This window comes from Eublepharis macularius, chromosome 3, assembly GCF_028583425.1.
Source record: "Eublepharis macularius isolate TG4126 chromosome 3, MPM_Emac_v1.0, whole genome shotgun sequence".
Lineage (NCBI taxonomy): Eukaryota > Metazoa > Chordata > Lepidosauria > Squamata > Eublepharidae > Eublepharis > Eublepharis macularius.
Genome location: NC_072792.1, coordinates 25,189,653 through 25,213,231, shown reverse-complemented (window position 1 = coordinate 25,213,231; position 23,579 = coordinate 25,189,653). Strand labels below are relative to the sequence as shown.

Genomic DNA, 23,579 nt, shown 5'->3' with positions numbered 1-23,579 from the left:
GGTGTCCTGTGCCTTGAAGAGGGCTATAGAAATAATAAAACTTTTTTTTGTAAATTTCTGTAAATGACAGCGATGTGCTCTTGGTAGTAATGTTAGTCCTCAGTATTTGTTTTCAGATTCAGGGTTATATATTATCAGTGCTGTGATGAGAAGGTTTGGTTGTACATTCTATGATAGACTTCTTTGTCATATTCAACAGACTGCTTTGCAATCTCTGGGTGGAATTACAAAGTGCTTCTCCCCCAGCGATCTTGTGCTGCTCTGTCTTTGAAAACTTATTTTAAGACATGGTAGATTCCACTCATTGGGGAGGGGGGCACTAAAGGCTTGCGCCCATAAGCTACACTAGAAAAATACTTTTACCCTAACAGTAATCCCAAGTGATTCTTTTAAAACTACAGTTCCCAGAAAACATTGCATCACCTAACACTTAAAGAACACATGCCAGATGTCTTGTGTGGAGAGACTCAAACAGTGCAGTCCTAAGCAAAGTTACTCCATTGAAATCAAGGGGCTTAGACTGGAGTAACTCTGCTTAGGATTGTACTGTAAGTCTTGGGCAATCTTGTATCTTGGACTTAATCATGTTTTTCAGATATCTCTGGCTGTTGGTTGTTCACATCAGGTGCAGGCCTGTATAAGGAGGCTCGAGATTATAGGTTGTTTCGGTATGGGAAGAAATGAGAGAAACTTGCTTAGGTGCAGATCTGACACTTGAAACATTGCAGGTTGCTTCGCAGAGGACATCTATGCTACACATCCTATGAACCCAGAACAGAAGAAGCTTATGGAATGGATATCTCCCTCTTCCCTGGGGCCTCTCCTAAAAACCGCTCTGGAAGGTCAGGGAACTTTTAGGAGCACAGTGGTAATAGGTCAGGGGGTTACAGTTTGAAGGGGGGAAGCAGAAATAGCCCCCCATGTGAGCTCATCTGTGAAGAGAGCAAGAGTTCATGTAGGGGGAGAGCAATTTTTGCCAGCTTCTACCTTCTTGCTACAGTCCCCGAGATGAGTACTGTTCTGTTCCTAAGAGTTCCCAAACTCTCAGGAGCAGAGGGGCAAAGGAAAGGGGAAGAAAGCTGTTCCTGTGAACTTCTCCCATTTCTGGATCTAGCTCCATGTTTGTGTGGTGGGAAAAAAGTCCATTGTGTGAGTACTCAGGGCTAAAAAAACCCCACCTGAGCTGCATAGCCCCTTCGCAATGTTCATTTTTGACACTGCAAGCATGTGTAATGGGAGCCAGTGCTATGTACAAGCCTCCCACTACATGCAGTCACCATTCTGTGTGAATAGCGCAATGTACATATTTTCTATGCAGCACTCTGTGTGTATAAAATGCATACACAGCTTAAGCATGCGCAACTGCATTTCCTCAGATCTGGAGTTCTGATCATGTGTATGGAAGTTTTCCTTGCATGGAAAATATGCACATTGCCCCATATACATAAAATGGCAACCTCGTGTATCAGGAAGTTCATGCATTACGCATGGTTGGAAGGTCAAAACTGAGCATCTGCAATGAGCTGCTCTTCACAGGAGGTGCTGTATGTGTGAGGGTTTTTTTTTTAATAACCAGATTTTTCTCCCTGTTAGAAAAAGGATGCATGTGAAGAAGCAGCTCTGACTTTCCTGTGAGTAAATTTGATTGGCGCAGATAGCCTGTCACAACCCAGAGAGTATCAAGAAGTCTCACTTTCATTAGAGCAGCAACGTCCATGTAGTAAGAAGCATAATGAATGCTCAAGGTATTGGTTTTTACTACTTTGAGATGGTCCGTCTCCCCTTCCAGTAGTTTGACTCCTTCTTTTCTCCCTCCCGTTGACCCCCTTGATAAGGATGCTCCTGGAACACTGCTGATAAGCTTTCCTATCTGTGAAGCTTCGCTGCATGTAGCGACGATTTTCGGAATTGTTCTTAGTCACATTTGTTAAGCCTGATCTTGATCCTCCCGATTTACTGAGCTGAGGCATAAGTACATTCATTTTGTGCACCAGAAAAGTAGTCGGGCTCTAAATCTTGAGCTGTTTTTATGTGTGCGATAAGAAGTTTGGGTTCTTTTTCGACATAAACAGATAGTTGGGCGGACTGAATGTGTACTGCAGCTTTGATTCTGCCTCTCTAATCTCAAAGCCCAGATCTGAGGGGGAGTGACTGATTGGTTTGTGCATTTTGGATGTTCCCAATCTAAAACCAGCAGTTCTGTAGCATGTTTACCCTTATTTTTTCTTCTTCTATGGGTGGAATTTGAACAATTAGTTTCAGGAAGTAAGAAATGCGTTTTTTTTTAAAAGGGTATCTATTACAAGAAACTATGGTGTTGTCCAGAAAATTCCTATTCCAATATAGATACTTGACTTTGGGGGGGGGGGGGGTGGACTGTTCTTCAAAGATGAGTGCCTCTGAGCATACACCAAATGCATTCTGTATCACTGTGCAATTGCAGGTTTTAGCTAGCAGGCCTACTAGCTGAAAGTGTGACTTTCAGCAAGTTTGGCTTCTGATACCTTTCACTTTTACAAGTTTAGAGTTGGGGAGCCAAGTGCGTTGCCTTCTCTCTTATAGTGCCTCATATAAGGAATTCGCTTCCCCGATAATCCTGACAGATTGGTTAATTTTTATATTTTGTTTTGTCATCATGACACCAGGGAGTTTTAAGGGTGTTTGAGGGTTTCATTGAAGTTTTGCTTTTCAATACTCATGAATGCTAGTACATGAAGAGATGCAGATTTTTAAACTCAGATGTGACTGAATCCAAAAAACATGCTATTAAACATCTTACCAATTAATATCAGAAAAGAAAAGGGAGACCTTTTTCATTACAAGGTTACAGTAGCAAGAGTGCTGTACGCAGCAAGATGAAAAGCACATGTGTGCCCTGAGGTGTCAGAGTGGATAGATAAAGACTATGAATGCATCAATGGCCAAATTAACCACCTATGTATGTAACAGACCAGTAGCTGAATTTTGGGGGCAATGGAAGGATTTCTTTTACTACTTAGGCCAGAACTAAGATTAATTAAGGTAACTCAGAGCAGAACCACAAGTGACAAAAGGCACAGATTGGACACTTGTCAGCTTCCCTCAAGTTTTGATGGGAAATGTAGGCAGCTTGGCGGAATGTTGGACAAGTGACAGTTGAAAAGTCCATTGGACAGCAGTCAGAGAGTCAAGCTGCAAGACCAGGATGCCTGCATTTCCCATCAAAACTTGAGGGAAGCAGACAAGTGTCCAATCTGTGCCTTTTGTCACTTGTGGTTCTGCTCTCAGTATAAAGATAAGAGGATAAAATCACAGGGAAATGACTAATCAAAATAATTGATATTAAAATTTGTGTAAGTATAAAGCTATTGTACAATTAAGTTCTGTTATTTAAAAAAATTGACTGTATTTTTCTGTCACTTTAATCCAATTTCAAATGTACTGCTTGGCTGCTTCCACACACATTGGATAATCCACTTTCAATACTCTAGTGAACATTTGGAACTGCTTTTCCATGTGTGGAACAAAAAATCCACTTCCAAAGTATTGCTAAAGTGCATTGAAAGTGCATTATTCAACATGTGTGGAAATGGCCCTTGTTTAAGTTCGAAACCAATCCTAAATCTGCTGTTTGTATAAGTAAGTATAAGTCTCAAATTAATCTCAATGTACTGTTTGTATAAGTTTCTTTTCATGCACTTTCTATTGTTATATTCTATCTTGTCTTTTAAAAAAAAGTTTCTATATTGAAAAAAAAAAACCCGCACATGTCTGCACATGCCTGCTGTGAAGTTTAGTGGGTGGGTGACCTTGATCCAGTTGTTCTTTTTCTCTGTCTTCCACCCCAACATGATTCATAGGGTTGTTACAAGGGTAAAATGAAGGAAGAGAGGGTGACGTTTACCACAGTAAGTTACTTGGAGGAAGGTTGGAATAAAAATGCAATTACATACTATAATTATTATTTTTTTTAAATGTGGGCTGATTATTTCAGCTGTATATTCAAACACCGCAACACCCTTGCTGGGCTCTCTTGAGCTGCTGAGAAATCCGTAACCAGCAAAGTCCTGTGAGACTGACTAGCAGATAGCAATGAATGCTAAGTCGGGCTTGTAGCATCAGTAGAATGGTTGGGCTTGTGTAGAAGAGTATTCCATGGCTGATCCCTAGCCAGGTGATGATTTGGTCTTCTGTAAACAAGAGACGCAGGAACCAGGACCGCAGAGTGGCAAAATGTAAAACAGCCTTCCCAAATGCAAGTCTGCAGCTTGTGATAAAAAGCTTTCGCGTGTCGGGGGATCTGACTTTGCTCCATGACTGGAATGCGCTTTGATTACCTACCTTTCGAAGCCCTTAAATATAACCTGGGAGCGAAAATGCTGCTATATGCATATACGATTTTTGGGGAAATGTTCGTTAGCATTAATACATGCAAATGTATGCCATGTATGACTGTAATATGTAATGCTAATTAAAAGTAGGTATCACACTGTTTAAAAATTCTGGTAATGGTGCTATTATTCCTCTTTATTGCTTGCTTAGCTGTAACCACAGATTTGGCTGGCTTGAGGCATCGTTCTGATTGCTCCTTCTTCACTTGCAGAAGGGGACTCTGATAACTACTTTGCCTATTACAGAAGAGCCACAGTATATTTAGCCATGGGCAAATCTAAAGCTGCCATTCGTGACTTAAGCAAGGTGGTGGAATTAAAGCAGGATTTCACATCGGTAAGCAAGGCTTTCTAACGATTCCTTCGGGGGGGCTGATGAAAACGGTTTTGTTTTTTCATGTTATGTTGCTTTTTTTAAATGGGAGTTTTCACTAAGTGGTATAATCCAGTGGAAAACTTCTGTTGTCCCCTAACTTGGAGAGGTTAAATGTGTGCAGTACAAAAAGGTTTATTAACAGGGAAGGCGTTCTTTTCCAAGCCCTTAATGCTGTTATACCAGTTGGTGTACTGATGTTCTTATATTAATTGTCAATGAGTCCTGACTCCAAACAGAGTCCCACATTCTGTCAGTGCAGAGTGCTGGTGGTCCCAGATCTTTCCTGGGTTACAAGACCCACCAATTCTTTCTGACCCCAGAAAAGCAGTTGTGAACGAACAGCTGCATAAATCTGGAGGCTGTAGTGGGAAGGGAGAAGGAAATGAAAATGTCCTTTCTGTCTATTCTGTCTGTGCAGCTTTGTTGATGGCAGAGAAAGAATTTACCCTTCCAACCCATGTGGGTTTCACAAACTTGGGAATAAGTTGGGAGGGATGGGAACCCAGGAAAGATCTGCAGTCCTTCAGTCCATGGAGCTCCTCCCCCAGATTCCCCATGTAGAAAATGTAAAAATGTTTAGCAATTAATGGACTAACAGAATTTGGGCCTGTTCTGAACCTATATATGTACAAGCTCAGGGGTCACCAACCTTTTGGAGCCGGTGAGCACCTTTGGGATTCTGCCAGAGGGTCGTAGGCACAACAATAAAAGGCTGCTGCAAGGGGAAAGTGGAGTGAGAGAGATGCAGTGGCAGATCCAACTGAACTGTTGTTTTCATCTGCACAGCCTGTTAGATCTCCAAAGGTCAGTAGGAAGCCCTGCTGAGCAAGAACCCCACAGGGCCCCACTCATTTTCTAAAAACACTTGGTGGGCACCAGGGAAAGTGTTGGTGGGCACCATGCCACAGGCACCACATTATCGGACCTAGCTACATAAAGTGTCCCCCCACTACCAAAATTTAAACAATCAATTCCCTGGTCAGGGATGGGTCTCATTTGCTGAAGTTAATCTGTAAAGTGAGGGCACTCACAGGAAAACTACCTCTCTCCACCCCCCCCCCCCACTTTTTTACTAGATTTTCTATGGAACTTTACGTGTCTTAGTAGAGTTGCTGTTCCCCCGGTGGGGGGCAGGGGATTCCCTGACTCCACCCTCCACCCTCCGCCCCCCCCCCGGCCACCATTCACCTGGCCGGTGGGGGAACAGGCCTCCGGGATGCGCTAGTTGCACCAGGAGCACTCCTGCACTTAGCATGGGGCTGATTTGGGCCCCAGAGTGCTGTCTCGCCCCCGCCCCAATCAGGAGGGTAAGGAGACCTGGTAACCCTATTTGATTACACATCAAATTTAGAAAAAAATTAAGAGCACGAATGTCTCTCGAGATAATTAAAAGATTCAAGACAGGACCCGGACCATTCTAAAATCTGCATTTATTTATTTTGTTTTAATAAAAGATGAATGTCCCATATGTCTGTCTTTGTGGCTCAGGGCGGCTTACAAATCAACAGTCAAAAACATCAGGATGCCTCCCTCCCAACTTTTGTACAGGAGGATGGGGAACTCCCAAGAGTAGCTGGGTGGGGAATCGGAGGTACAGGATTGCCCCATCCCCCAAATGTAGGTGCGATCCAAGCCCGGATATTTCTGCAAGGCTACAATTTGAGGAATCCTGCAAAGAAACGGATAGCTTGTTTGTGTAAGGAAGGATGGAATGTATAGATGTAAGCAGGGGGGTTTTTTCTGGGAAAAGAGGTGGCGGAACTCTCAAGAGGGAAACGAGGAAGAAACACACAAGTTTCTTTGAAATAATATTATTTTCAAGCACTGTTGCCGAGTATTTTCAAGAGGTGCCGGAACTCCGTTCCACCGCGTTCCCCCTGAAAAAAAGCCCTGGATGAAAGCAGGAACACACAAAAAAGAACGTTCCATGCTTTTAATTATAAAAACATGTTGAATATACTCTTCACTTTAAGAATCCCGTGTTTTACAGAACTGTTTCCTGTTTCTTTTAGGCAAGGCTACAAAGAGGGCAACTGCTTCTTAAGCAGGGGAAGTTTGATGAAGCAGGAGAGGACTTTAGAAAAGTGGTAAGTCAGATGTGTGGTCAGTGGCATAATTGGAAGTAGGACTCTAAGCTTTGCTGAAACTGGCGCAAAGGTGATACGGTGTGGACACCCAGTGTGTCTTTTAGTGGAGGTAACTCCTGTGCTGTCTATCTGTTGAGTTTTGGAGGAAGGTTCCTTAGACTAGAGAAAATCCTCCAGCTGTAAGGAGCCTTCCTCCAATTTAAGTAGCTCTTCTGCCAACAGAACAGCCTCTTCAGTTGGAGGAAGGCCTCAAACTCTGCTGGATCAGAAGCTTATGCACTTGTTCCATAGCGCTTAGTTGCATTCAGCAGTGCATGAAATCAACAGACCGCCCCTACCGTGTGCTGTGCCCCTAGCCAGTGGTATTCTGAGATGTGCTGCCTCTGCATCTGAACATACAATTTAATTAACTTGGAAAATAGCCATTGATACACCTACACTTCATTTCTCTAACTGCCTTTGATACACCTTCTCTAACTTCCATTGATACACCTACACTTTATTTCTCTAACTGCCTTTTAAGGCTATCTAAGCCAGTGCACATGGATTATGCATTGTGGAGTTCTAGTGTGTGTGTGTGCGCGCGCACGTGCGTGTTTTCTTCTCTTGCATAAATATATGCCTATTAGCTTTCTCCATATCATTCATTATTTTATATAGTGACTTGAAATGCACCAACATACATATTGCAGAAAATCAGATGAGATGGAGCCAACTGGTTTTAAAAATTGCTAACATTGCTAATTGCAGATCCGACAAAAAGGTGGGAGGAAGGACACATTTAGCTTAAGAAAGAGTGTTGGATATAAATACGATAAATAATTGAATAGAGAAAGAGAGCAGAAAATGTTTAAGGACAGAGCACCTATCTGGAGAAAGTTAATTCCGTTTAAAGCTTTGCGACAAGTTAGTAATGACTCAAGCAAAAGCAATTTTCGTTGGATCATGGCCAAAATAAAGAAGAGGTGACATAGCATAGTAACCTGTACCATAGTTTCGTATTCAAGTGAACCGTAGGCTATGAATGCTGTGTCTGATTAAAAATAAATAAGTGCTGGAATTTTCCCAGTCACTTGTTTAGCAGTTTTAATATTTAAAAACACTAAATTATTGGATTCCTTTCCCAAGGAAAATCTGTCTTCATTTCCGTGGTTAAATTATCTGCCAGCCCATGGCAGTGGTCCATCTAAGGCAGGTTAATTGTGAGTAAGCGGCCCTAGGCAAGAATCCTAGGTGTAGGATCTTAATATATGCAGGCAGAGAAGGTCTGTCGTCCACAAACAGCTGGAAAATGCTATGTTGCATAGCAACTAACTTACAATGTACATCTCTCATTTCTTTCCTAATGCAGAGGTCCATCCAGTTTCAAAAACTTGGTTAATTCCAGTTAAAACACAGACTCTGACTCTCTATAGAGCTCATACCCTGGAAATCTAGTTGGTCTTTAAAGGGCTACCGGACCTGAATCTTGCTGCTCTATTTTGCTTTTGTAACTGTCATTAAGTAGTCCGCAAAGTTGTGAAAATGCTTGAAAAGGAACAGAACAGCTTAGTGGCTTTCAATCGATGGGCTTAAACTGGAGTAACTCTTAGGATTGCCCTGTTAGTCTGTTTGCATAGATCAACTCTCCAGAAGTAAGGATTTAAAGGCTGGTGGCTTGGCTTTGTGGTGTAGCAAAGGTATTGAGTTTGGCTGTACGGATAATAAATATTTTTCCTGAGTCTGGAATACCAAGGCAATCTTATTCCTTCCAGAAAAGAATATGAAGCAAAAACATGTTTACCACCATGATTAGGTAAAGGTAAAGGTAGTCCCCTGTGCAAGCAACGAGCCATTACTGACCCATGGGGGGACGTCGCATCACAATGTTTTCTTGGCAGACTTTTTATGGGGTGGTTTGCCATTGCCTTGCCCAGTCATCTACACTTTACCCCCAGGAAACTGGGTACTCATTTTACCAACCTTGGAAGGATGGAAGGCTGAGTCAACCTTGACCCGGTTACCTGAACCCGGCTTCCACTGGGATCGAACTTGGGCTGCAGTACTGCAGCTTACCACTCTGCGCCGCAGGGCTCTTACCACCATGATTAGTAGGCATCTTTTGAACCAAGAAAACAAATCAGTTTGCTAAAATGAGATAAATATCTTTGATGCCAGCCATGTGCGGTAGTGCTACCTTTTTAAATGGGCTTGGATCCTTCAGCGTGTTTCTTCCGATTTCTGCCTGCAGAGGGCAAATGTTTTGCCTCCCTCCTGCAAAAGGGATTTGGGGCTGCAGCAGAAGGAGGGAGGCGAGAAAATCGTGCTCTGCTTGCAGAAATCCTTCCATCTGCAGGTACACTATGGCGGATCCAGGCCGTGATGATATCTTCTGTATAATTGCCTTCAGATCAGTCAAGACTACTGTTTTGCTCCTAGTTCAGGAATGAGTATTGTGGAGGCACTGTTTGTGTGAACTGACTTTCAACTGTCTGGTGTGTATAAAGCCACCAAGATTTTGATATTGTGGAAATTGTGCCTGGTGGCTGTAAATGTGGCCCTGAAATGAGGGCAGCCCTGTACACTCCTAGAAAACACTGTTGTGTGTGAACTTCTCTGGTTGAGTTGCCTCTTAAGACGAAAGTGGCTCAGTACGGCAATAGCAGTTGGTCATTGTCCCTGGAAATAGAGAACTGATGTTCTGCAATAGTCACACATCTGTCCTTGTATCTTATGGTTACATGGTGAAGATTCTCACTTGGGGGTTTACCCTTGGAGTTACAGACTGAAAATTTGTTGTCCATTTTTGTGGCATTCCACTAGAGGCCAGCAAAGACTTTCCTTGAGGATAGATAATTGCAAAGTGCTTATTTTTCTAACCTGGAACATGCTAATTTACAATTAAAAACTTTTTAAAAAGTTATCTGTCTGTGTTACGTGGGCTTGAATTTACAATTAAATAGGCTGAAGTGTTTCTCTGTGAAACAATAGATTTTTGTCCATTCCATATTTATTCTAATCTTCCCTTTATTGTTTTAAAGCAAGCTCATCAATCACTATCTCTTGCGCTGAATTTCCCTTGATACTTATCCAGCCTGTTCTGTAGAAGTAGGATTTGTTTCCTCATCCTAAGAAAGAAAGTGGTGTCTCTCCCCTTCCCTGCCCCCAGCAGAAACTTTTAATTTCTTCTTCCACTTTTGTTTCATTTACCTTCTGACATAGTATTTTTTTGTCCCTGAATGACATGGTGGAAGTTATCAGCTCAGTGCTAGAATAACCTAGGTGATGTTTTTGAAGCATCTTTCTTTCCTAATACTTAACATACACAGGGCCAGCGCCACCGTTGAGGCAGTGAGGCGGGGGCCGGAGGGGGCGCCAGAGGGGGTGCCGGGGGCAGATGTGCATGTCCCGTGCCACTGCCAGCCAGCCCCACGCCGCCACCGGCCAGCCCTGCGCTGCCACCGCCTCCCCCCCCCCCTGGGCAGGCGCAGCAGCCACGGGCCAGGGACGACAGGTGGCTGGGGCAGCATGTGGCACGTGGGCGGCCTCCTCGCTCTGCCCCAGCCACCTGCTGGCGGCACTGCGTGATGATGTCATCACGTGATGATGTCATCACGCCGTCCGGGGCGCGTGCGTGAGGCTGACCTCCGGCGTCAGAAACCCTGGCGCCAGGGCTGAACATGCACTCCATTTCTGGCTCAGTGAGAGCCTTGTGAGTGTATCTATGTGCACCTTTTCATTGAAAGTACAGAGAGAAAGTTTCCTTTCACTTACATTGCAGCATGTATCATTGTGTGCAAACTGAAGGATCATCGGATTTTTGTATGCACTGCAGTCCTTGAGATATATTTTTAAGTTCAGTTGGTTTATCAACCATCTTACTAGAGCAGTTGAGCTTTAGAGAAGGCTGTTGGCCTGTATTCACTGTTCGATTCTGAGGTGGGATGCGAGAAGGGCAAGCTGGTTGTTGGAAACAGTCTACCCGCCCCTTTAATACCTATTGCACACTGGCATTGCACTTACTCTCACCCTGTCTAATGGCTACTTGGTTTTATAGTGGAAATTTGTGTGCCAGTACAGTTAGTGGACCCTTGCCAGGCCAATCAGAGCTTCAGGCATTGGAGGATGCTCTTTCGTTTTACATTTTATGTATTTAACAGAGCAAACATCAGTCATATGCTGCCTGAACTGGCACAGAATTCCCTCAGTCTCTACGCACGTTTCTTCAGTTCAGTCTAAGGATTAGTTCACATACGCTTGATCATCTCTTTATGTCTGCTGTGTCAAGCAATGGCCTGAGTATGCAAACAATCATCGCAGATTGAAAATGACAGATAAAGCTGTCAACTGAAACAATGCTTTCTCTTCTTATATTCAGTGCCACTCCTGAAGTGTACAAATAAATGAGTGTAGTCAAAATAAAGTAGACATATTGTGAACCTCACTTTTTTAAAGGGCTAGGTATTAAACATGTCATTTTTAATATTGAACACTGAATACGGTTCTCAATGACTGCATTAAAAATAACGAAGGACTGTGGTTTATATTATTTGATTAAGCCGCAGTTAGTTGTGATGTAAGAAGGTAGACAATACAACAAACTAGAGTTTGTTGGCTGATATCAAATTGGGCCTTCAAACTAGGTTTTGTAGCCGATTTGTCAACTGTAGCTCAGGTTAATTGTGCTCTGGATTCACAGACCAAAGTTGGTTGACTAGCATTGTTGTGTAGTAGCTGCCTAGTAGAGAGGATTCTACTTGGCTGAAAAGTAGAGAGGAAGCAAAAAGCTGACAAACTGAGGTTTAAACATAAAACAGGATTTTGTTCCTTATGACCGGTTAGGACTGACCAGAACTTGTTTATAAAAAAACTTTAAACTTTGGTTTATTGTGATGCTAGAATACAGCTGTCCTTCTACGTGTCCTGCATACAGAGAGGGAAGCATAGTCCAACAGGAAATCCAACTGCCTTCTGCTTTCTTTGCTCATTTCTAATGACACTGCCACTTTCAGTTTTCTCTCTGTACCTCCCATCCCTGCTGGCAGTGGCTTACAAAGCAGGAGTGTGTTTCAGACACTTGACCCTTTCCCAAGTGGAAATTTAAAAGGTAGCAAAACCACAGAAGAAAATAGGAGTGGTGGTGTAAAAGATCATCCACCCACCTGGAGAATAAAAACTTGGGCTGCAGTGAAGATGCTTAGAAAGAAAGGGGAAGGGAAGGTTGACTAATTATCTTTAGCCCCAAGGGGAAAAGAGGAGGCTTGACTTGCTCTATGCTTCATTCCCGCCCCCCATTTATTGCAGCAACCAATAGCAAGATGGCTGCATATAGTGATGCTTTGCCCTCTGCCTGGCAACACAAGGGAATTTAGGGTAGCATACAGGGATTCTACTTGGAGGTGCATAGGAAGACGAGCAGCAGATGAACCAGGGTATACAAACTAACTCTAGTCTTTTATGTACATCTGATAGGTTAACTAGGCTTTGTGCAACAAACTGTAGTTTAAATAAATCACAGTTTATTGCGATGTCTGAATGCAGCCCAGCGTGCCCAGATGTTATTTGCCAAACCTGAGCTTTACTCTGTTTCATCTGAATTATCTATTTCTTTTAAAAGATTTGCTTTCAGAATTTGATTAAAAGACTTCAAGACGTACCTAGTGATGTGTTTATAGATTTTTATTAAAAAAAATGGTTCACTGCAGGCTAAAAGATTGCTTAGCTATGAAAAATGAATACATCTCCAACCCCAGGAACATGTAGTCTGCAGCAGCAAGCTGATGGAGCTCAATGAGAGAAATTGTTAAACCCAGCACATGTAGATGGTCATTTCTGGTGTATTTTTTCTTTACTTAAAGTAAACTGAATTCATAAAGCAGAAGTGAACTGCAATCCAAATCATTTTTTTAAAAATGTTTTGCCCATTTGCATCTCATTGATTTTATATTGGTGTTAATACACAAAGCTGTACTAAATAATTTTTATTACCTATATTATCTTGCTATAGGGAGGTCACTGAAGTGTATTTTTATAGCCACAAGTTTGGCTGACATAATTCTTTTACGGCTAGAAATCTTAAGTTGCTAAACTTTGGAAGAATAGTCCCTATCTTGTTGGTGACTTTCTTTTTTTCTTTTTTTAGTATTACATTGTTTGCAAAAGGAGAAATTTTGTAAGAAACCCAGCAGCCTATAGACAATTTAAGCATTATACTTACCAGTAAGTATGGGCAAGGTTGCATAGTAACCACTAGGAGCGTGCAGCAAAAAAAGATTAGGTTTTCCTGCTCATAATTGACGAAGCGGGAAAAAGAGTCGGAAAGAAGCAATTTCCGAAGGGGCAAGACGCTTCGGAAATTGCTTCTTTGCCCCGCTTCGAAATGCTCTGAAAAGATTCGGAGCACTTCGAAGCTTCCCCGTCCCGCAGCTACTTCTGAACCTGATGGGGGGGGGAGAGGTGGGGGGAATTCACTGTCTCCCCGGCATCAGATCAGTGAGCGGGGCGGCCAGTTTAAACTAGCCCCCCCCCACCGCTGCCTCCTTTTCACCCGATGTCAGGGAGACTGGGAGTCTCTCCATCTCCCTGGCATCAGGTCAGCGGCGCTGCCTTCCCCTGCTGCTGACAGGGCTAGGTAACTCTCTGGCCTCATCAGCAGCGAGTGAACGGAGGCCCGGCAGCGAGGTGCAGGCTTAAGCTTACGTCCCCCACCACTGCCATCACTCACTGCTGATGGGGCCCGGGGAGTCGGGGAGACTCTTCCTTTGCTCTTGTATCAGGAGAGTGGCGCCGCTGGGCTGCTGCACCCGGTGCGAGAGGGTCGGGGAGACTCTCCCTTTGCTCTTGTATCGGGAGAGTGGCGCTGCTGGGCTGCTGCACCCGGTGCGAGAGGGGCGGGGAGACTCTCCCTTTGCTCTTGTATCAGGAGAGTGGCGCCGCTGGGCTGCTGCACCCGGTGTGAGAGGGGCAGGGAGATTCTCCCGTCCCTCTCGCACTGGGTGCGTTAAGCCCTGTGGCTCCGGCTCGGGCGCAGTGCTGCCCCCAATGAGCAGCCAATTCGGTGCTTCAAATGCCTCTTTCCGTGCCCCTGTGCAGCAGCATGGAAAGGGGCATTTTAAGCCCTGCAGCCAGCACTCGGCCGCTAATTAGGGAAGCCCTCGATGAGCAGCTGATTCAGGGGTTTAAATGCCCCTTTCTGTGCCTCTGTGCAGTGGCATGGAAACAGGCATTTAAACTCCTTGACCCAAAGCTTCCCGAAGCTATACAAATATCTTTGGGAATCTTTGATTCGGGGTTTCCAAAACGGACCTGTCATACTGGGGCCGTTTTGGAAATCCTGAATCTTTGCGAATCGGGTCCAATTTGGGTATTTTTCCCGAATCAGAAAGCCGAATTGCACATCCTAAGTTTTAGATGATGCAGACTGGAGGGCGCTGGGGCACTTGGAAGGAGGGTCTCATATAGGAAAGCTGATGTTTCTCAGTCATTTTATGCTGTTTTTACAAAGTTGTGTTTTGAGTTAACTGTGGTAGTTCTGGTTCTTCATTCCCCAGTTATGGTGGGTGTGATGATCTAATATTTTGCTGTTCATGGGCAATTTTTTACTTACACGAGTAACAGACCTATGGCTTCTGAAATATTAAATGCTCATAGATTTTTTTTTTTAAAAAAATGTTTTTCACACTTGTATTCTGTACTTCCTGTAAGGAACTTGGTTTGGCATGTGAGGGCTTAATCTAACAAAGCCATCCTAAACAGAATTGCACCCTTCTTAGTCCATTGACTTCAGTGGCCTTAGGAAGGCTTTCTACATAAAACTGTTTTCCTGTGATAAAGGAAGCCATGGTTCATATGTTGTCCCTGTGTCTATAAACAGTAACCAAGTTGGTTGGGTGACTTTCACTACCGTTGTAAATAGAGTTACACCCTTCTAACCCCATTGACTTCAGTGGACTGAGAACGGTATCACTCTGCTTCGATTGACACTACTGGTTCGTTGAAATCACTTTGTAATGTGATGCTATGTAGGTCTCTCAACTGCATAGAAATGGGATTACATTGTACTTGCAAGAGTGACATGTTTGAATTTGCTTTAATACAAGTGTTTTATTCATTTTCTCAAGTGTCTGATCTTAATTGATAGAAAATTTGTCAAGAACTCATTGTAGGAGCCTGTGGTTTATACGTGTATACCTCTCTGCAGTTACGCCAGTGTGCTGTGGATGAGGGCCACTTTTCCCGTTATGACTGCAAGTCAGAGGGATGTTCCCTCATCAGATTTTTGTTTTGAATTGAAACTGTAACATGTTTCCACTCACCTGCTTGTGAAAATAAGACGGGTTTATCTGATTACATTAAAATCCAATATACCTTGAATGATGTCTTTCCTGGTACAGCCAAGAATGTTGCTTTGTTTCTCCAACATGCCAATTAAGATCTGTCAAGATAATACACAGTGATTGTTACCAGAATGGGACTCCTTGCGAGTAAGAGAGGGAATTAGCGGCAAGGAGTAGCCTTTGGGAGAGGCGTAACAAGCGGGACCTCCACCAATTTTTACAGGGTCCCCTCCCCAAGGAAACTGACAAGACTGATGTTCTTCCAAGTAAAAGAGTGATTTTATTTAAACGAGAAAATACACACATAGAAGAAGCAATAAACGGTTTGCACAAGCACACAGAGTCCTAGGAAATTAGCCAGAGGTTGGAATGGAGTGAGGTATTCGGGATATATTACCTATCCATGAAGCGAGGTATATAGTAGAGCAATCCACAGAGGAAGAGGGCTTCAAACAGCCAGCGTTCTTGACCAGCAGAGCCTTAGGGAAGGTGACCCTAAGAGTACAGCGCTTGGATCCAGGAAAGCGTGCACAGTTTGAATGGGGCAAGAGCCCTGGTTTTTATAGGGCAAAACGTGTCCTGAGGCTGGGGAGCCCCCTCAGCTGTTGGGACAAAGACCATAAAGGTAATCTGGGAATGACAAAGGTTTGATTACCTGTGATCAGTGCTACTGGGGTGTGACAAAAAATGTATAGTGTCTGCTGGTGCTTCACAAAGAAGCAGTTTGCTAATGAGTGTTCCTAGAGCTGAACTGATGAATTTTAGAAGTTTTGATTAAATGTTCCCAAGGACCAGCAAGCTTATCAGAGCTGATTGATGGCTCTGAATCTTTAGGGTGGGAATGCAATCATGGAAAGGTGGGCAGGATCGGAAAGTGGAGTGATAACGCAGCAAGAACCTTTCTTGTCATGAAGCACGTCCACAGAGTGGGAAGGCATTGAGCCAATCAGGCCACTCCTCGGCATTTGAATGCATATTCCATTCTGTGACTCAGTCTCCCGGGCGGGACTCGGCAACGCTTTGCTCAGCTGGCTGGAGTTTCCCTAATGCAGATCAAGCTGCTTTAATTCAAGGGTCCTGTGATTTTTATATCACAGGCTGCAATTAAACATGGCGGAGGCCAAGATCAACTGCTCACAGTGATGATTCGATGCTATATTTAAATTTTATTTGTACAACTTTTTATCTTCTTGTTGTAACAATCCTGTAAATTGTACCAGTTTATCTTTTATGCTATTATGCCATTAAAGGTCTGATTTGGATTTGGACCTGCTCGTGAGGGAGGACAATTTTCAAATACTGATCTTCTGAGCTTGTACATACCAAAAGGAAATAAATCCATCACACACACACGCATATACATCTCAAAAATATTTCCTGTATTGTGCAAAGCAACCCCCCCTCCCTAAATATAGGAACATCGAGCCACTTCTGGATTCTTGCCACATCCATGCCTAAGCCAAATAGACACAAGTCTAATCTTTTCAAGCTGCTATAGCTGTTGTAATTGGAGTGAATACAGGAAATCAACAATACACTTTCATTTTGTCATAAGATCACCCATCTCCGGTCCTCTCCCTCGTAATCCTGCAGCCATCTTTGTATGCACCTTCTGGCCTCGCTTGGCTTCTCTCTTGGCTCGCTAACGTCCCCCTACCTCGTACTTGGGAGAGGGCCTAAGGAAGATGCATGACCTTGCTTCATTTCTTGTTAGCCCTCAAGTGTTTCTGTAATCATGATGAATACATTTTCATAAATGGAAAGAATAAAGATTTCTTTACTAATGCAAGCACAGAATTTGGGGGAAGTTAATCACCCTCATTTATTATGTGGGAAAGCTCCTAAAATATACTGGCTACTGTAGAGAGACAAAAGGAAATAAGCTCCTTGTTGGCAGGCTTGCTTAAGAAATAGAAATTGCAGTCCTGTAAACCCTGTTTTTTAATTGGTTTGTCTGGGATTGTTACTTTTGACTTCAGATGTGAATTTTTGTGTGTGAAATAGCCACAAAACCAATCGCCCCCAGATGGATTCTGGAATCATGAAAACAGTTCTTAAGCCTCCCACTGTAATGTCTGACCTATTCAGGTGCCTGCTATCCTTACGAGTTTCCCTGTGAGGTTTTCATACGCCTTTTCTTAAGGTCAAAACAAACAAGGTCCTGGGAGGTCTGTAAACACATCTTCCCAGCTACGTGGTGGTGCTCCAGTTTGGAAAGGGCCTACATAGGAAGGGCAGAGGATGTTTAGCCCTACCCTCTTCAGAATTATTCCTCTATAGCTGTTAGTTTGGGGCAGGGAAAAATATGACCATCTGTCTTCCTTCTAAAGTAGAGAGTGGGCAGAAGGGCATGGCCTTGATGGGTGAAACGGTATAGAAGGATTTGTGTCCTCTCCCCTCCCCATGTGGCCCAAATGCCAGAAGCACCGCAACGCACTTTGCTACGTCCAGATAGGGCTCTACTTTCCTCTTTTTCTTTTCTGTTGCCACCACTCAGAGCTTTTCGTTAAACTGCACCTGTGCCTGGTGAGTGAATAGTAAGCTTAAGAGACGAATGAAATATTGTAAAGTCTATATAATAAAAAATAGACTGTTCAGAGTTGTATCACTATTGCATTCTGTTTTAGCGAACCTGAGCAAGTGGCTCCACTCAGGAGCTAAGCTACATATTTCTCTGCCCCGTGTACTCATCTGTCTGTACATAACTTCCTTCTCTTCTGGCCAACCAATGCACTCCCCAGCTAGGGTTGCCAGCTCCAAGTTGGAAAATTCCTGGAGATCTGGGGAGTGAAACCTGGAGAAACGTGGAGAAAGTGGGGTTTGCAGAGGAAAAGGACCTTGGCATGGTATAATTCCATAGAGTCCACCCCCCAAAGTAGCCATTTTCTCCAGGTGAACTGATCTCTGTGGCCTGGAGAGATCTCCAGCCACTACCTGGAGGCTGGCAACCCTATCCCCAGCTGTTGAATCCAGGATTCTTAAAGGGATTTCCCTCACTGGAAGCAGGGCTACAGACTCAAGCAGCCATATAATTCTTTTCCCCAACAGACGTTTTTAATCTGCCCTTCTTGCAAGGACCTTGGAACAGCATTCATTGTTCTCTGTCTTCCATTTTATCCTCAAAGCATCTCTGTAATGTAGATTAGGCTGATTCTGTATGCGACTTGGCCTAAGGTCTTGCAGCTTCACGGCTGAATGGGGATTTGATTCTGGGTCTCCAAGAGCATAGGCCAACATTAAAAAAACAACAGTCTTCCAGCACACTGCACAGTACAGTTGCAACTAAGAGAAGAGAGCTCCCCTCCTAAAAATGTTTTGTTATCGTTGTGGAGGGACTCCCATAACTTGTTTAGCCTTTCTTTGTAGTGGGTTTTAAAAATTTTAGTTTCTTTATACTTTGGTTTTTGTGTTAGGACAGTCACTGATATGACCGAACTATATTCCTCTCGAAGGTTCTTCCGTTTTGCGGGGATTGCTGTTTTCCCAGCGTCCAAACTATTGAATGTTGTGCAGTTAAATGATGAGTCCTGCCCTGGAGAGCATGAATATTTTCCGTGTTCTGCTGTAGAGATGACTTTTGTAGTAACATTTCAGGAGCCTTTGGGAAGGTCTCTGTGACTCCATTGTATTGCAAGTTTCTCCCCCTGCTTTCCTTTTTGAATGCGCATCTAACTCTTTTGCCCTTTTTCTTTCAGGGACTGTGTATTCTTCCTCGCCAGTGCTCGGGGACATACCAATAGCATATGAAATTAAAACCCACCCCTTTCCTTTGGCAGCAAGGCTAACCCTACCCCTTCCCATTGTGTGAGATGTGAATAAAGCTGTAAGAAGAAAGCATTCCCTCCCTCCCCATAGAAGGTCTCTTGGGCTGTAGTATTGTATATCCTTGTTCAGAAGAATGACTCCATTGCAATTGCAATTGCAAACTCATGATTTGGCTTGTTTGGAAAAAGTGTCCATCTTTCAGATGTGATGTATGAGAGAAAAAGGTAGTGGTTCTGCCAAGTTAGGCAGGTCAAACCTTGCATAGCATCAGGTAGCATGCATTTCATGATAAGCTGGTAGAACTAATGACTGATCCTGGGGTTAGCTTCGACATTTTTAGGAAGAAGGGAAGGCAGGCCACCAAATAAGGAGAAAGGGAGAGAGGCAGTAAAGAGTGACCTGGAAGTTTTATAGCAGGATTTGAGTATGTTAAGGGATTTTTTTGGGGACCCCTCTTCTAGAATCCATATGGGAGCATTATTCAAGCAAGACATTCACACAGGGAGGGCAAAACTTGCTTTAGTGGGAAATTCCTTCTCTGTTAAATGATTCGGCTGCAGGTCAGCGTGATCGTAACAGAAGTGAGAAAGCTCTGGCAACTGTAAACATTTTTCTTGTTTTTGTTCCGTAACTAAGATTTTATTCTTGGACAAGCTTCATTCCTGAAGTATTTCGAACTCATAGTAAAGTATTGCTCCAGGATTTGAGGTGTTTATACTATAGTGAGATCTGACTGACCTGTCACTCAGGCTTGTCTGGTGCCGTGTATTCTGGGAAAATATAATTCTGAAGAAATGTTTGTATTACCCTTTTTGATCTTTTATTCCGTAAACAATTAGTGCAAAGGTATGTATGATTCTCTGATGTAACTGTTCTTTATGCATATGAGCTAAAGAGAGTATGCACCTGAGCTTTATTTGGCAATAATAAAACTCATATTTCTTTGTATCACTGTGACTGACTTGGAGTCTTAGATTATATTTGGGTAAGTGGCAGTAGGGAAATTTATAATCGGCAACAAAGTACTATTTAAAAAAAATTCCCTATCAGAGTCCTGTGGCACTTAAAAGACCAACAAGATTTTTATCATATAAGCTTTCAAGAGTCAGAGTTCCCTTCTTCAGATGTTTTATATTATGAAGCAGGATGTATTATATTGTTATTTATTATAAGAGTTGTACCATGACCTTCCAAAAGAGACCAGAGCAACTGATATAGATATAACAGTAAAATTTGGAGCTAGCTCACCTGGTCCCATTCCTGTTTCCCCAAACTTGGATGTAAAAAATCTTTTGTTTTAACCCAAAGTTCTGGACACAATTGCATATTCTCTGTGAGCTGTGTTCATGCTCTGACCTGCTGTGTTCCCTGAGGTACAAAGCTCAATCGGCCCAGGCCTTGGCAAGGAAATTCCACCTGCCCGGGGCTACCTCTGTTCTGAGACCTGACATACATCAAGTGTCTTTATTCTTCTTTCTCTTTGGACTGCCCGGGAGTCCGGGACCCTTCCAAAGGCTCTGGAAATTTGACAGGTAGCTAGATATCCCTCTTGCCTTCTGTTCTCAAGTGTGTGGGCATCTGGAATATTGGCTCTTAATGTGGATATTCTAATGCTGCAGAGTGATGTTGCATGCTTAGTATTATCACGACTGCTTGCGTTTTACTGGCTATTCCCTTCCATAAATAGCGTGAAATGAAAAATAATTTTAAGCATTTCTTCCCAACTTGCCCATGGAGCTTTGTTGTTTTGTCCGTGATCCTTTCGCAGCTGCTTTGTGCCCCATTGCCAAGATTGCGGGCATTCCATTAAGCTGGATGTAAGACCGAAGCCAGAAGCTCCTCGGACCTGAGAGGTGGCAGAAAGAAAGTTTTCTTCATTGTGGTCAGACTACCGTAGTGTATACTTGGCACCAAATTAGAAAGTGAGCCCTATTTGCAAGACGCACGTCTAGAGTATGTGTGTCTCTCTGGTCCAACTGGATAGCCGCTGACTGCACCACCCGCAAAGACAGACATTTCCAAAAGGCGTTGTTGAGCTGGATGAAGTTGGCATAGGGGCCATGCGGAGTAATGTAGTCTTTCAGTAATATAAGACTGCCTGATTCCTGTTCAGAACTGGTTATGGTTTCTGGTGACCACATACAGCTGCCACCACATTGTGTGGCCTTTCCTGTTCGCTTTGCATTGAGAACACTGCCCCTCCATTGAAGTGAATGGGGAATCGCTTGAGGTTTCGTAGGAGCAGAACTATTACGTTTACTATTGCTTTGGACCACTGAGATTTGGTAACCAAATTCTTCTCTACCAAGGAATTCATTGGCATCATTTTTCCACCTTTTGTATGATCCATGTTGGTTTGCAGAAGCTTTTGGTTTCCAAGTGTGACGGTGGTTGTGTTTGTTAATGTTTACAGCTGCTGTCTAATCCTAATGATAAGGAGGAAACAGACGCTCGCTCCCAGCTGCTGAAGTCTGATGAGATGCAACGCCTGAGCTCCCATGCACAGTCTGCGTATCGCCAAGGGGATTACTATACTGCTATCGGTTTCTTGGATGAAATTCTTGATGTAAGTCCCAGAGGGAACATAGCTGACAAGAAATAAACCTGAGTTCTGCAGGTGACAGCTGAGTAACTCACCTTAACAAATTCTATTTTAACAAAACCACAAATGGAAGTCCCATCAGAAGGTCAGCTCTCACAGCTGATTTAATTCCTGCATGACTTTTAAGTTCCAGCACTAATTATCATCTAAACGCACAATTTGGTTGGTTTAAAACCCAAAAATCCGAGTCCCTCTGTGGAAGAAAATCTGAATGCTTGGGAGCATATGAACCACTGAACCTGACAAATTAGGTGGGTTTCTATTGGTTAGATTTATTTACTCAGCACCTGAAGAGGTGGCATATAAATGATTTAAGTGAATAATTGTCTCAAGTACTGTGTGTCCCTAGAGAACTTGGCTTCGCCTTAACAGGCAGCCTCAAACTACATTTTGTCTTCAAGATTTTTTAAAAAAAAAACAATTTGTGTACCAAAGTCTTGCTTCTATTTTGGTTTCTCAAGGTTTCTGTTTGGGCTGCAGAACTGCGTGAGCTTCGAGCGGAATGCTACATCATGCAAGGAGAACCCGGGAAGGCCATCAGTGATTTAAAAGCTGCTTCCAAACTGAAGAGTGATAATACTGAAGCATTCTATAAACTCAGCACTATATACTACCAGCTAGGGGACCATGAACTGTCTCTAAGGTAAGGTTGTTGTTATCTGTAATAGTATAAAATTTTGCTTGGAGCATTCATCTTTTTTTAAAAATTACCTTGGCAAAACAATCTCCTTGTTTGCTGAGTTAAATCAGTTCAAAGGAGAATCAGCAAGGAATAGATAGGAGAATCAGCAAAGGGGGCTTGCTTAATGTGCCCCCTGGAAATGTCTTTCCCAGCCATTTCCCTCTCTTCTAGACTTAGGTTAGGTTAGCAGAACAAATAAAGAAATCACCCCTCTCCTGCCTTCTAGTTCTCTCTTAGAAGTATTGCCTTACCTCTCTCTATTTGTATTCTGGGGAAAAGTGAAGTTAGGAATCCAGTATTTTCCTTATGGTTCAGCCCATGTACTCTGGTCCATGATATTATCCAGTGTGACTGAGTTCCACAGTATTCTCATGGGAATTAAAATGAAGTTTTCTATTTAATAAAAGCCCAATTATTTTTTATTATAAGTTCATTGCAGCAGGAGACATCTCTTTTGCCTGTGTTACTTTATATTGATGACCCTATAAATACCCAATGGGAGAAGAGGAATGGAAGCTTGAGTGGGAAGGATTCAAGCTTGCCGAACGGGAAAGGTATATAGTGTGCAGGTGACCCTCCAAAGTTTTTCAGGCTCTTTGTAGACACACACACACACACCCCTCCAGTTTTTGAAAGCATGTGTTCTATACAGCATTGGAGAGTGTTGTCCATCAGTTAGCCCCACAGAAGCAACTTCGTTTATTCTACATTCTATTCAATCCTAATAGATCTCACAGTAGAGCCTGAACAACTGTCAGATGCCGCTAAAAGTGTACTTCAAAAGAATCTTACAATTTTTTCGAAGAAGTGTCAGTGTGAAATGTTGAATCTGAAAAAAAAAATCAGGTTTTAATTTTGGAAAGGAGCTTGAACTGCCTCCCCTTACCTTATTAAATGAGATGTATAGAAACCCTCAGCAATTAATGTTCAGTGAAGTATGCACAGTCTTGACAGATTTCATGAGCACTGCCAGTAACTGTGGTGGAAGACGAAAGAAATTTCAGCAAACTACCGTTCATCAAAACCCACAGCCGTACATTCTATTATAATATGAGAATGCTTAAAGTACAATTCTAAGAACACTTAACTGGGAGTAAAATCCACTGACTATGCTTGAGTAGGATTCTTAATAGACCAGCTTAGGATGGCATTCTGTCACCTGGCTATTTTGTCTGCTAAGCATGAACTTGGAAGAGAAATTGACTTCAGTGAAATTGGTGGTTGTTGTGGATTTTCCAGGCTGTATATGCCAATAGTCTTGGCATTGTCGTTCCTGACGTTTCGCCAGCAGCTGTGACTGGCATCTTCAGAGGTGTAGCACTAAAAGACAGAGATCTCTTAGTGTCACAGTGTGGAGAAGATGTTGGCAGGTAATTTATATC

General features: G+C 43.0%; 1 protein-coding gene across 1 annotated transcript in view; it reads left to right on the top strand.

The window, feature by feature from the left end:
• Positions 1-23,579, top strand: part of DNAJC3 (DnaJ heat shock protein family (Hsp40) member C3) — a 58,892-nt gene that overhangs the window by 8,507 nt on the left and 26,806 nt on the right. Inside the window, exons 3-6 of the mRNA XM_054974308.1 lie at positions 4,583-4,707; positions 6,759-6,833; positions 21,327-21,479; positions 21,977-22,158. Of these exons, the coding sequence (XP_054830283.1) occupies positions 4,583-4,707; positions 6,759-6,833; positions 21,327-21,479; positions 21,977-22,158 (535 nt within the window). The remainder of the gene's footprint in view (positions 1-4,582; positions 4,708-6,758; positions 6,834-21,326; positions 21,480-21,976; positions 22,159-23,579) is intronic.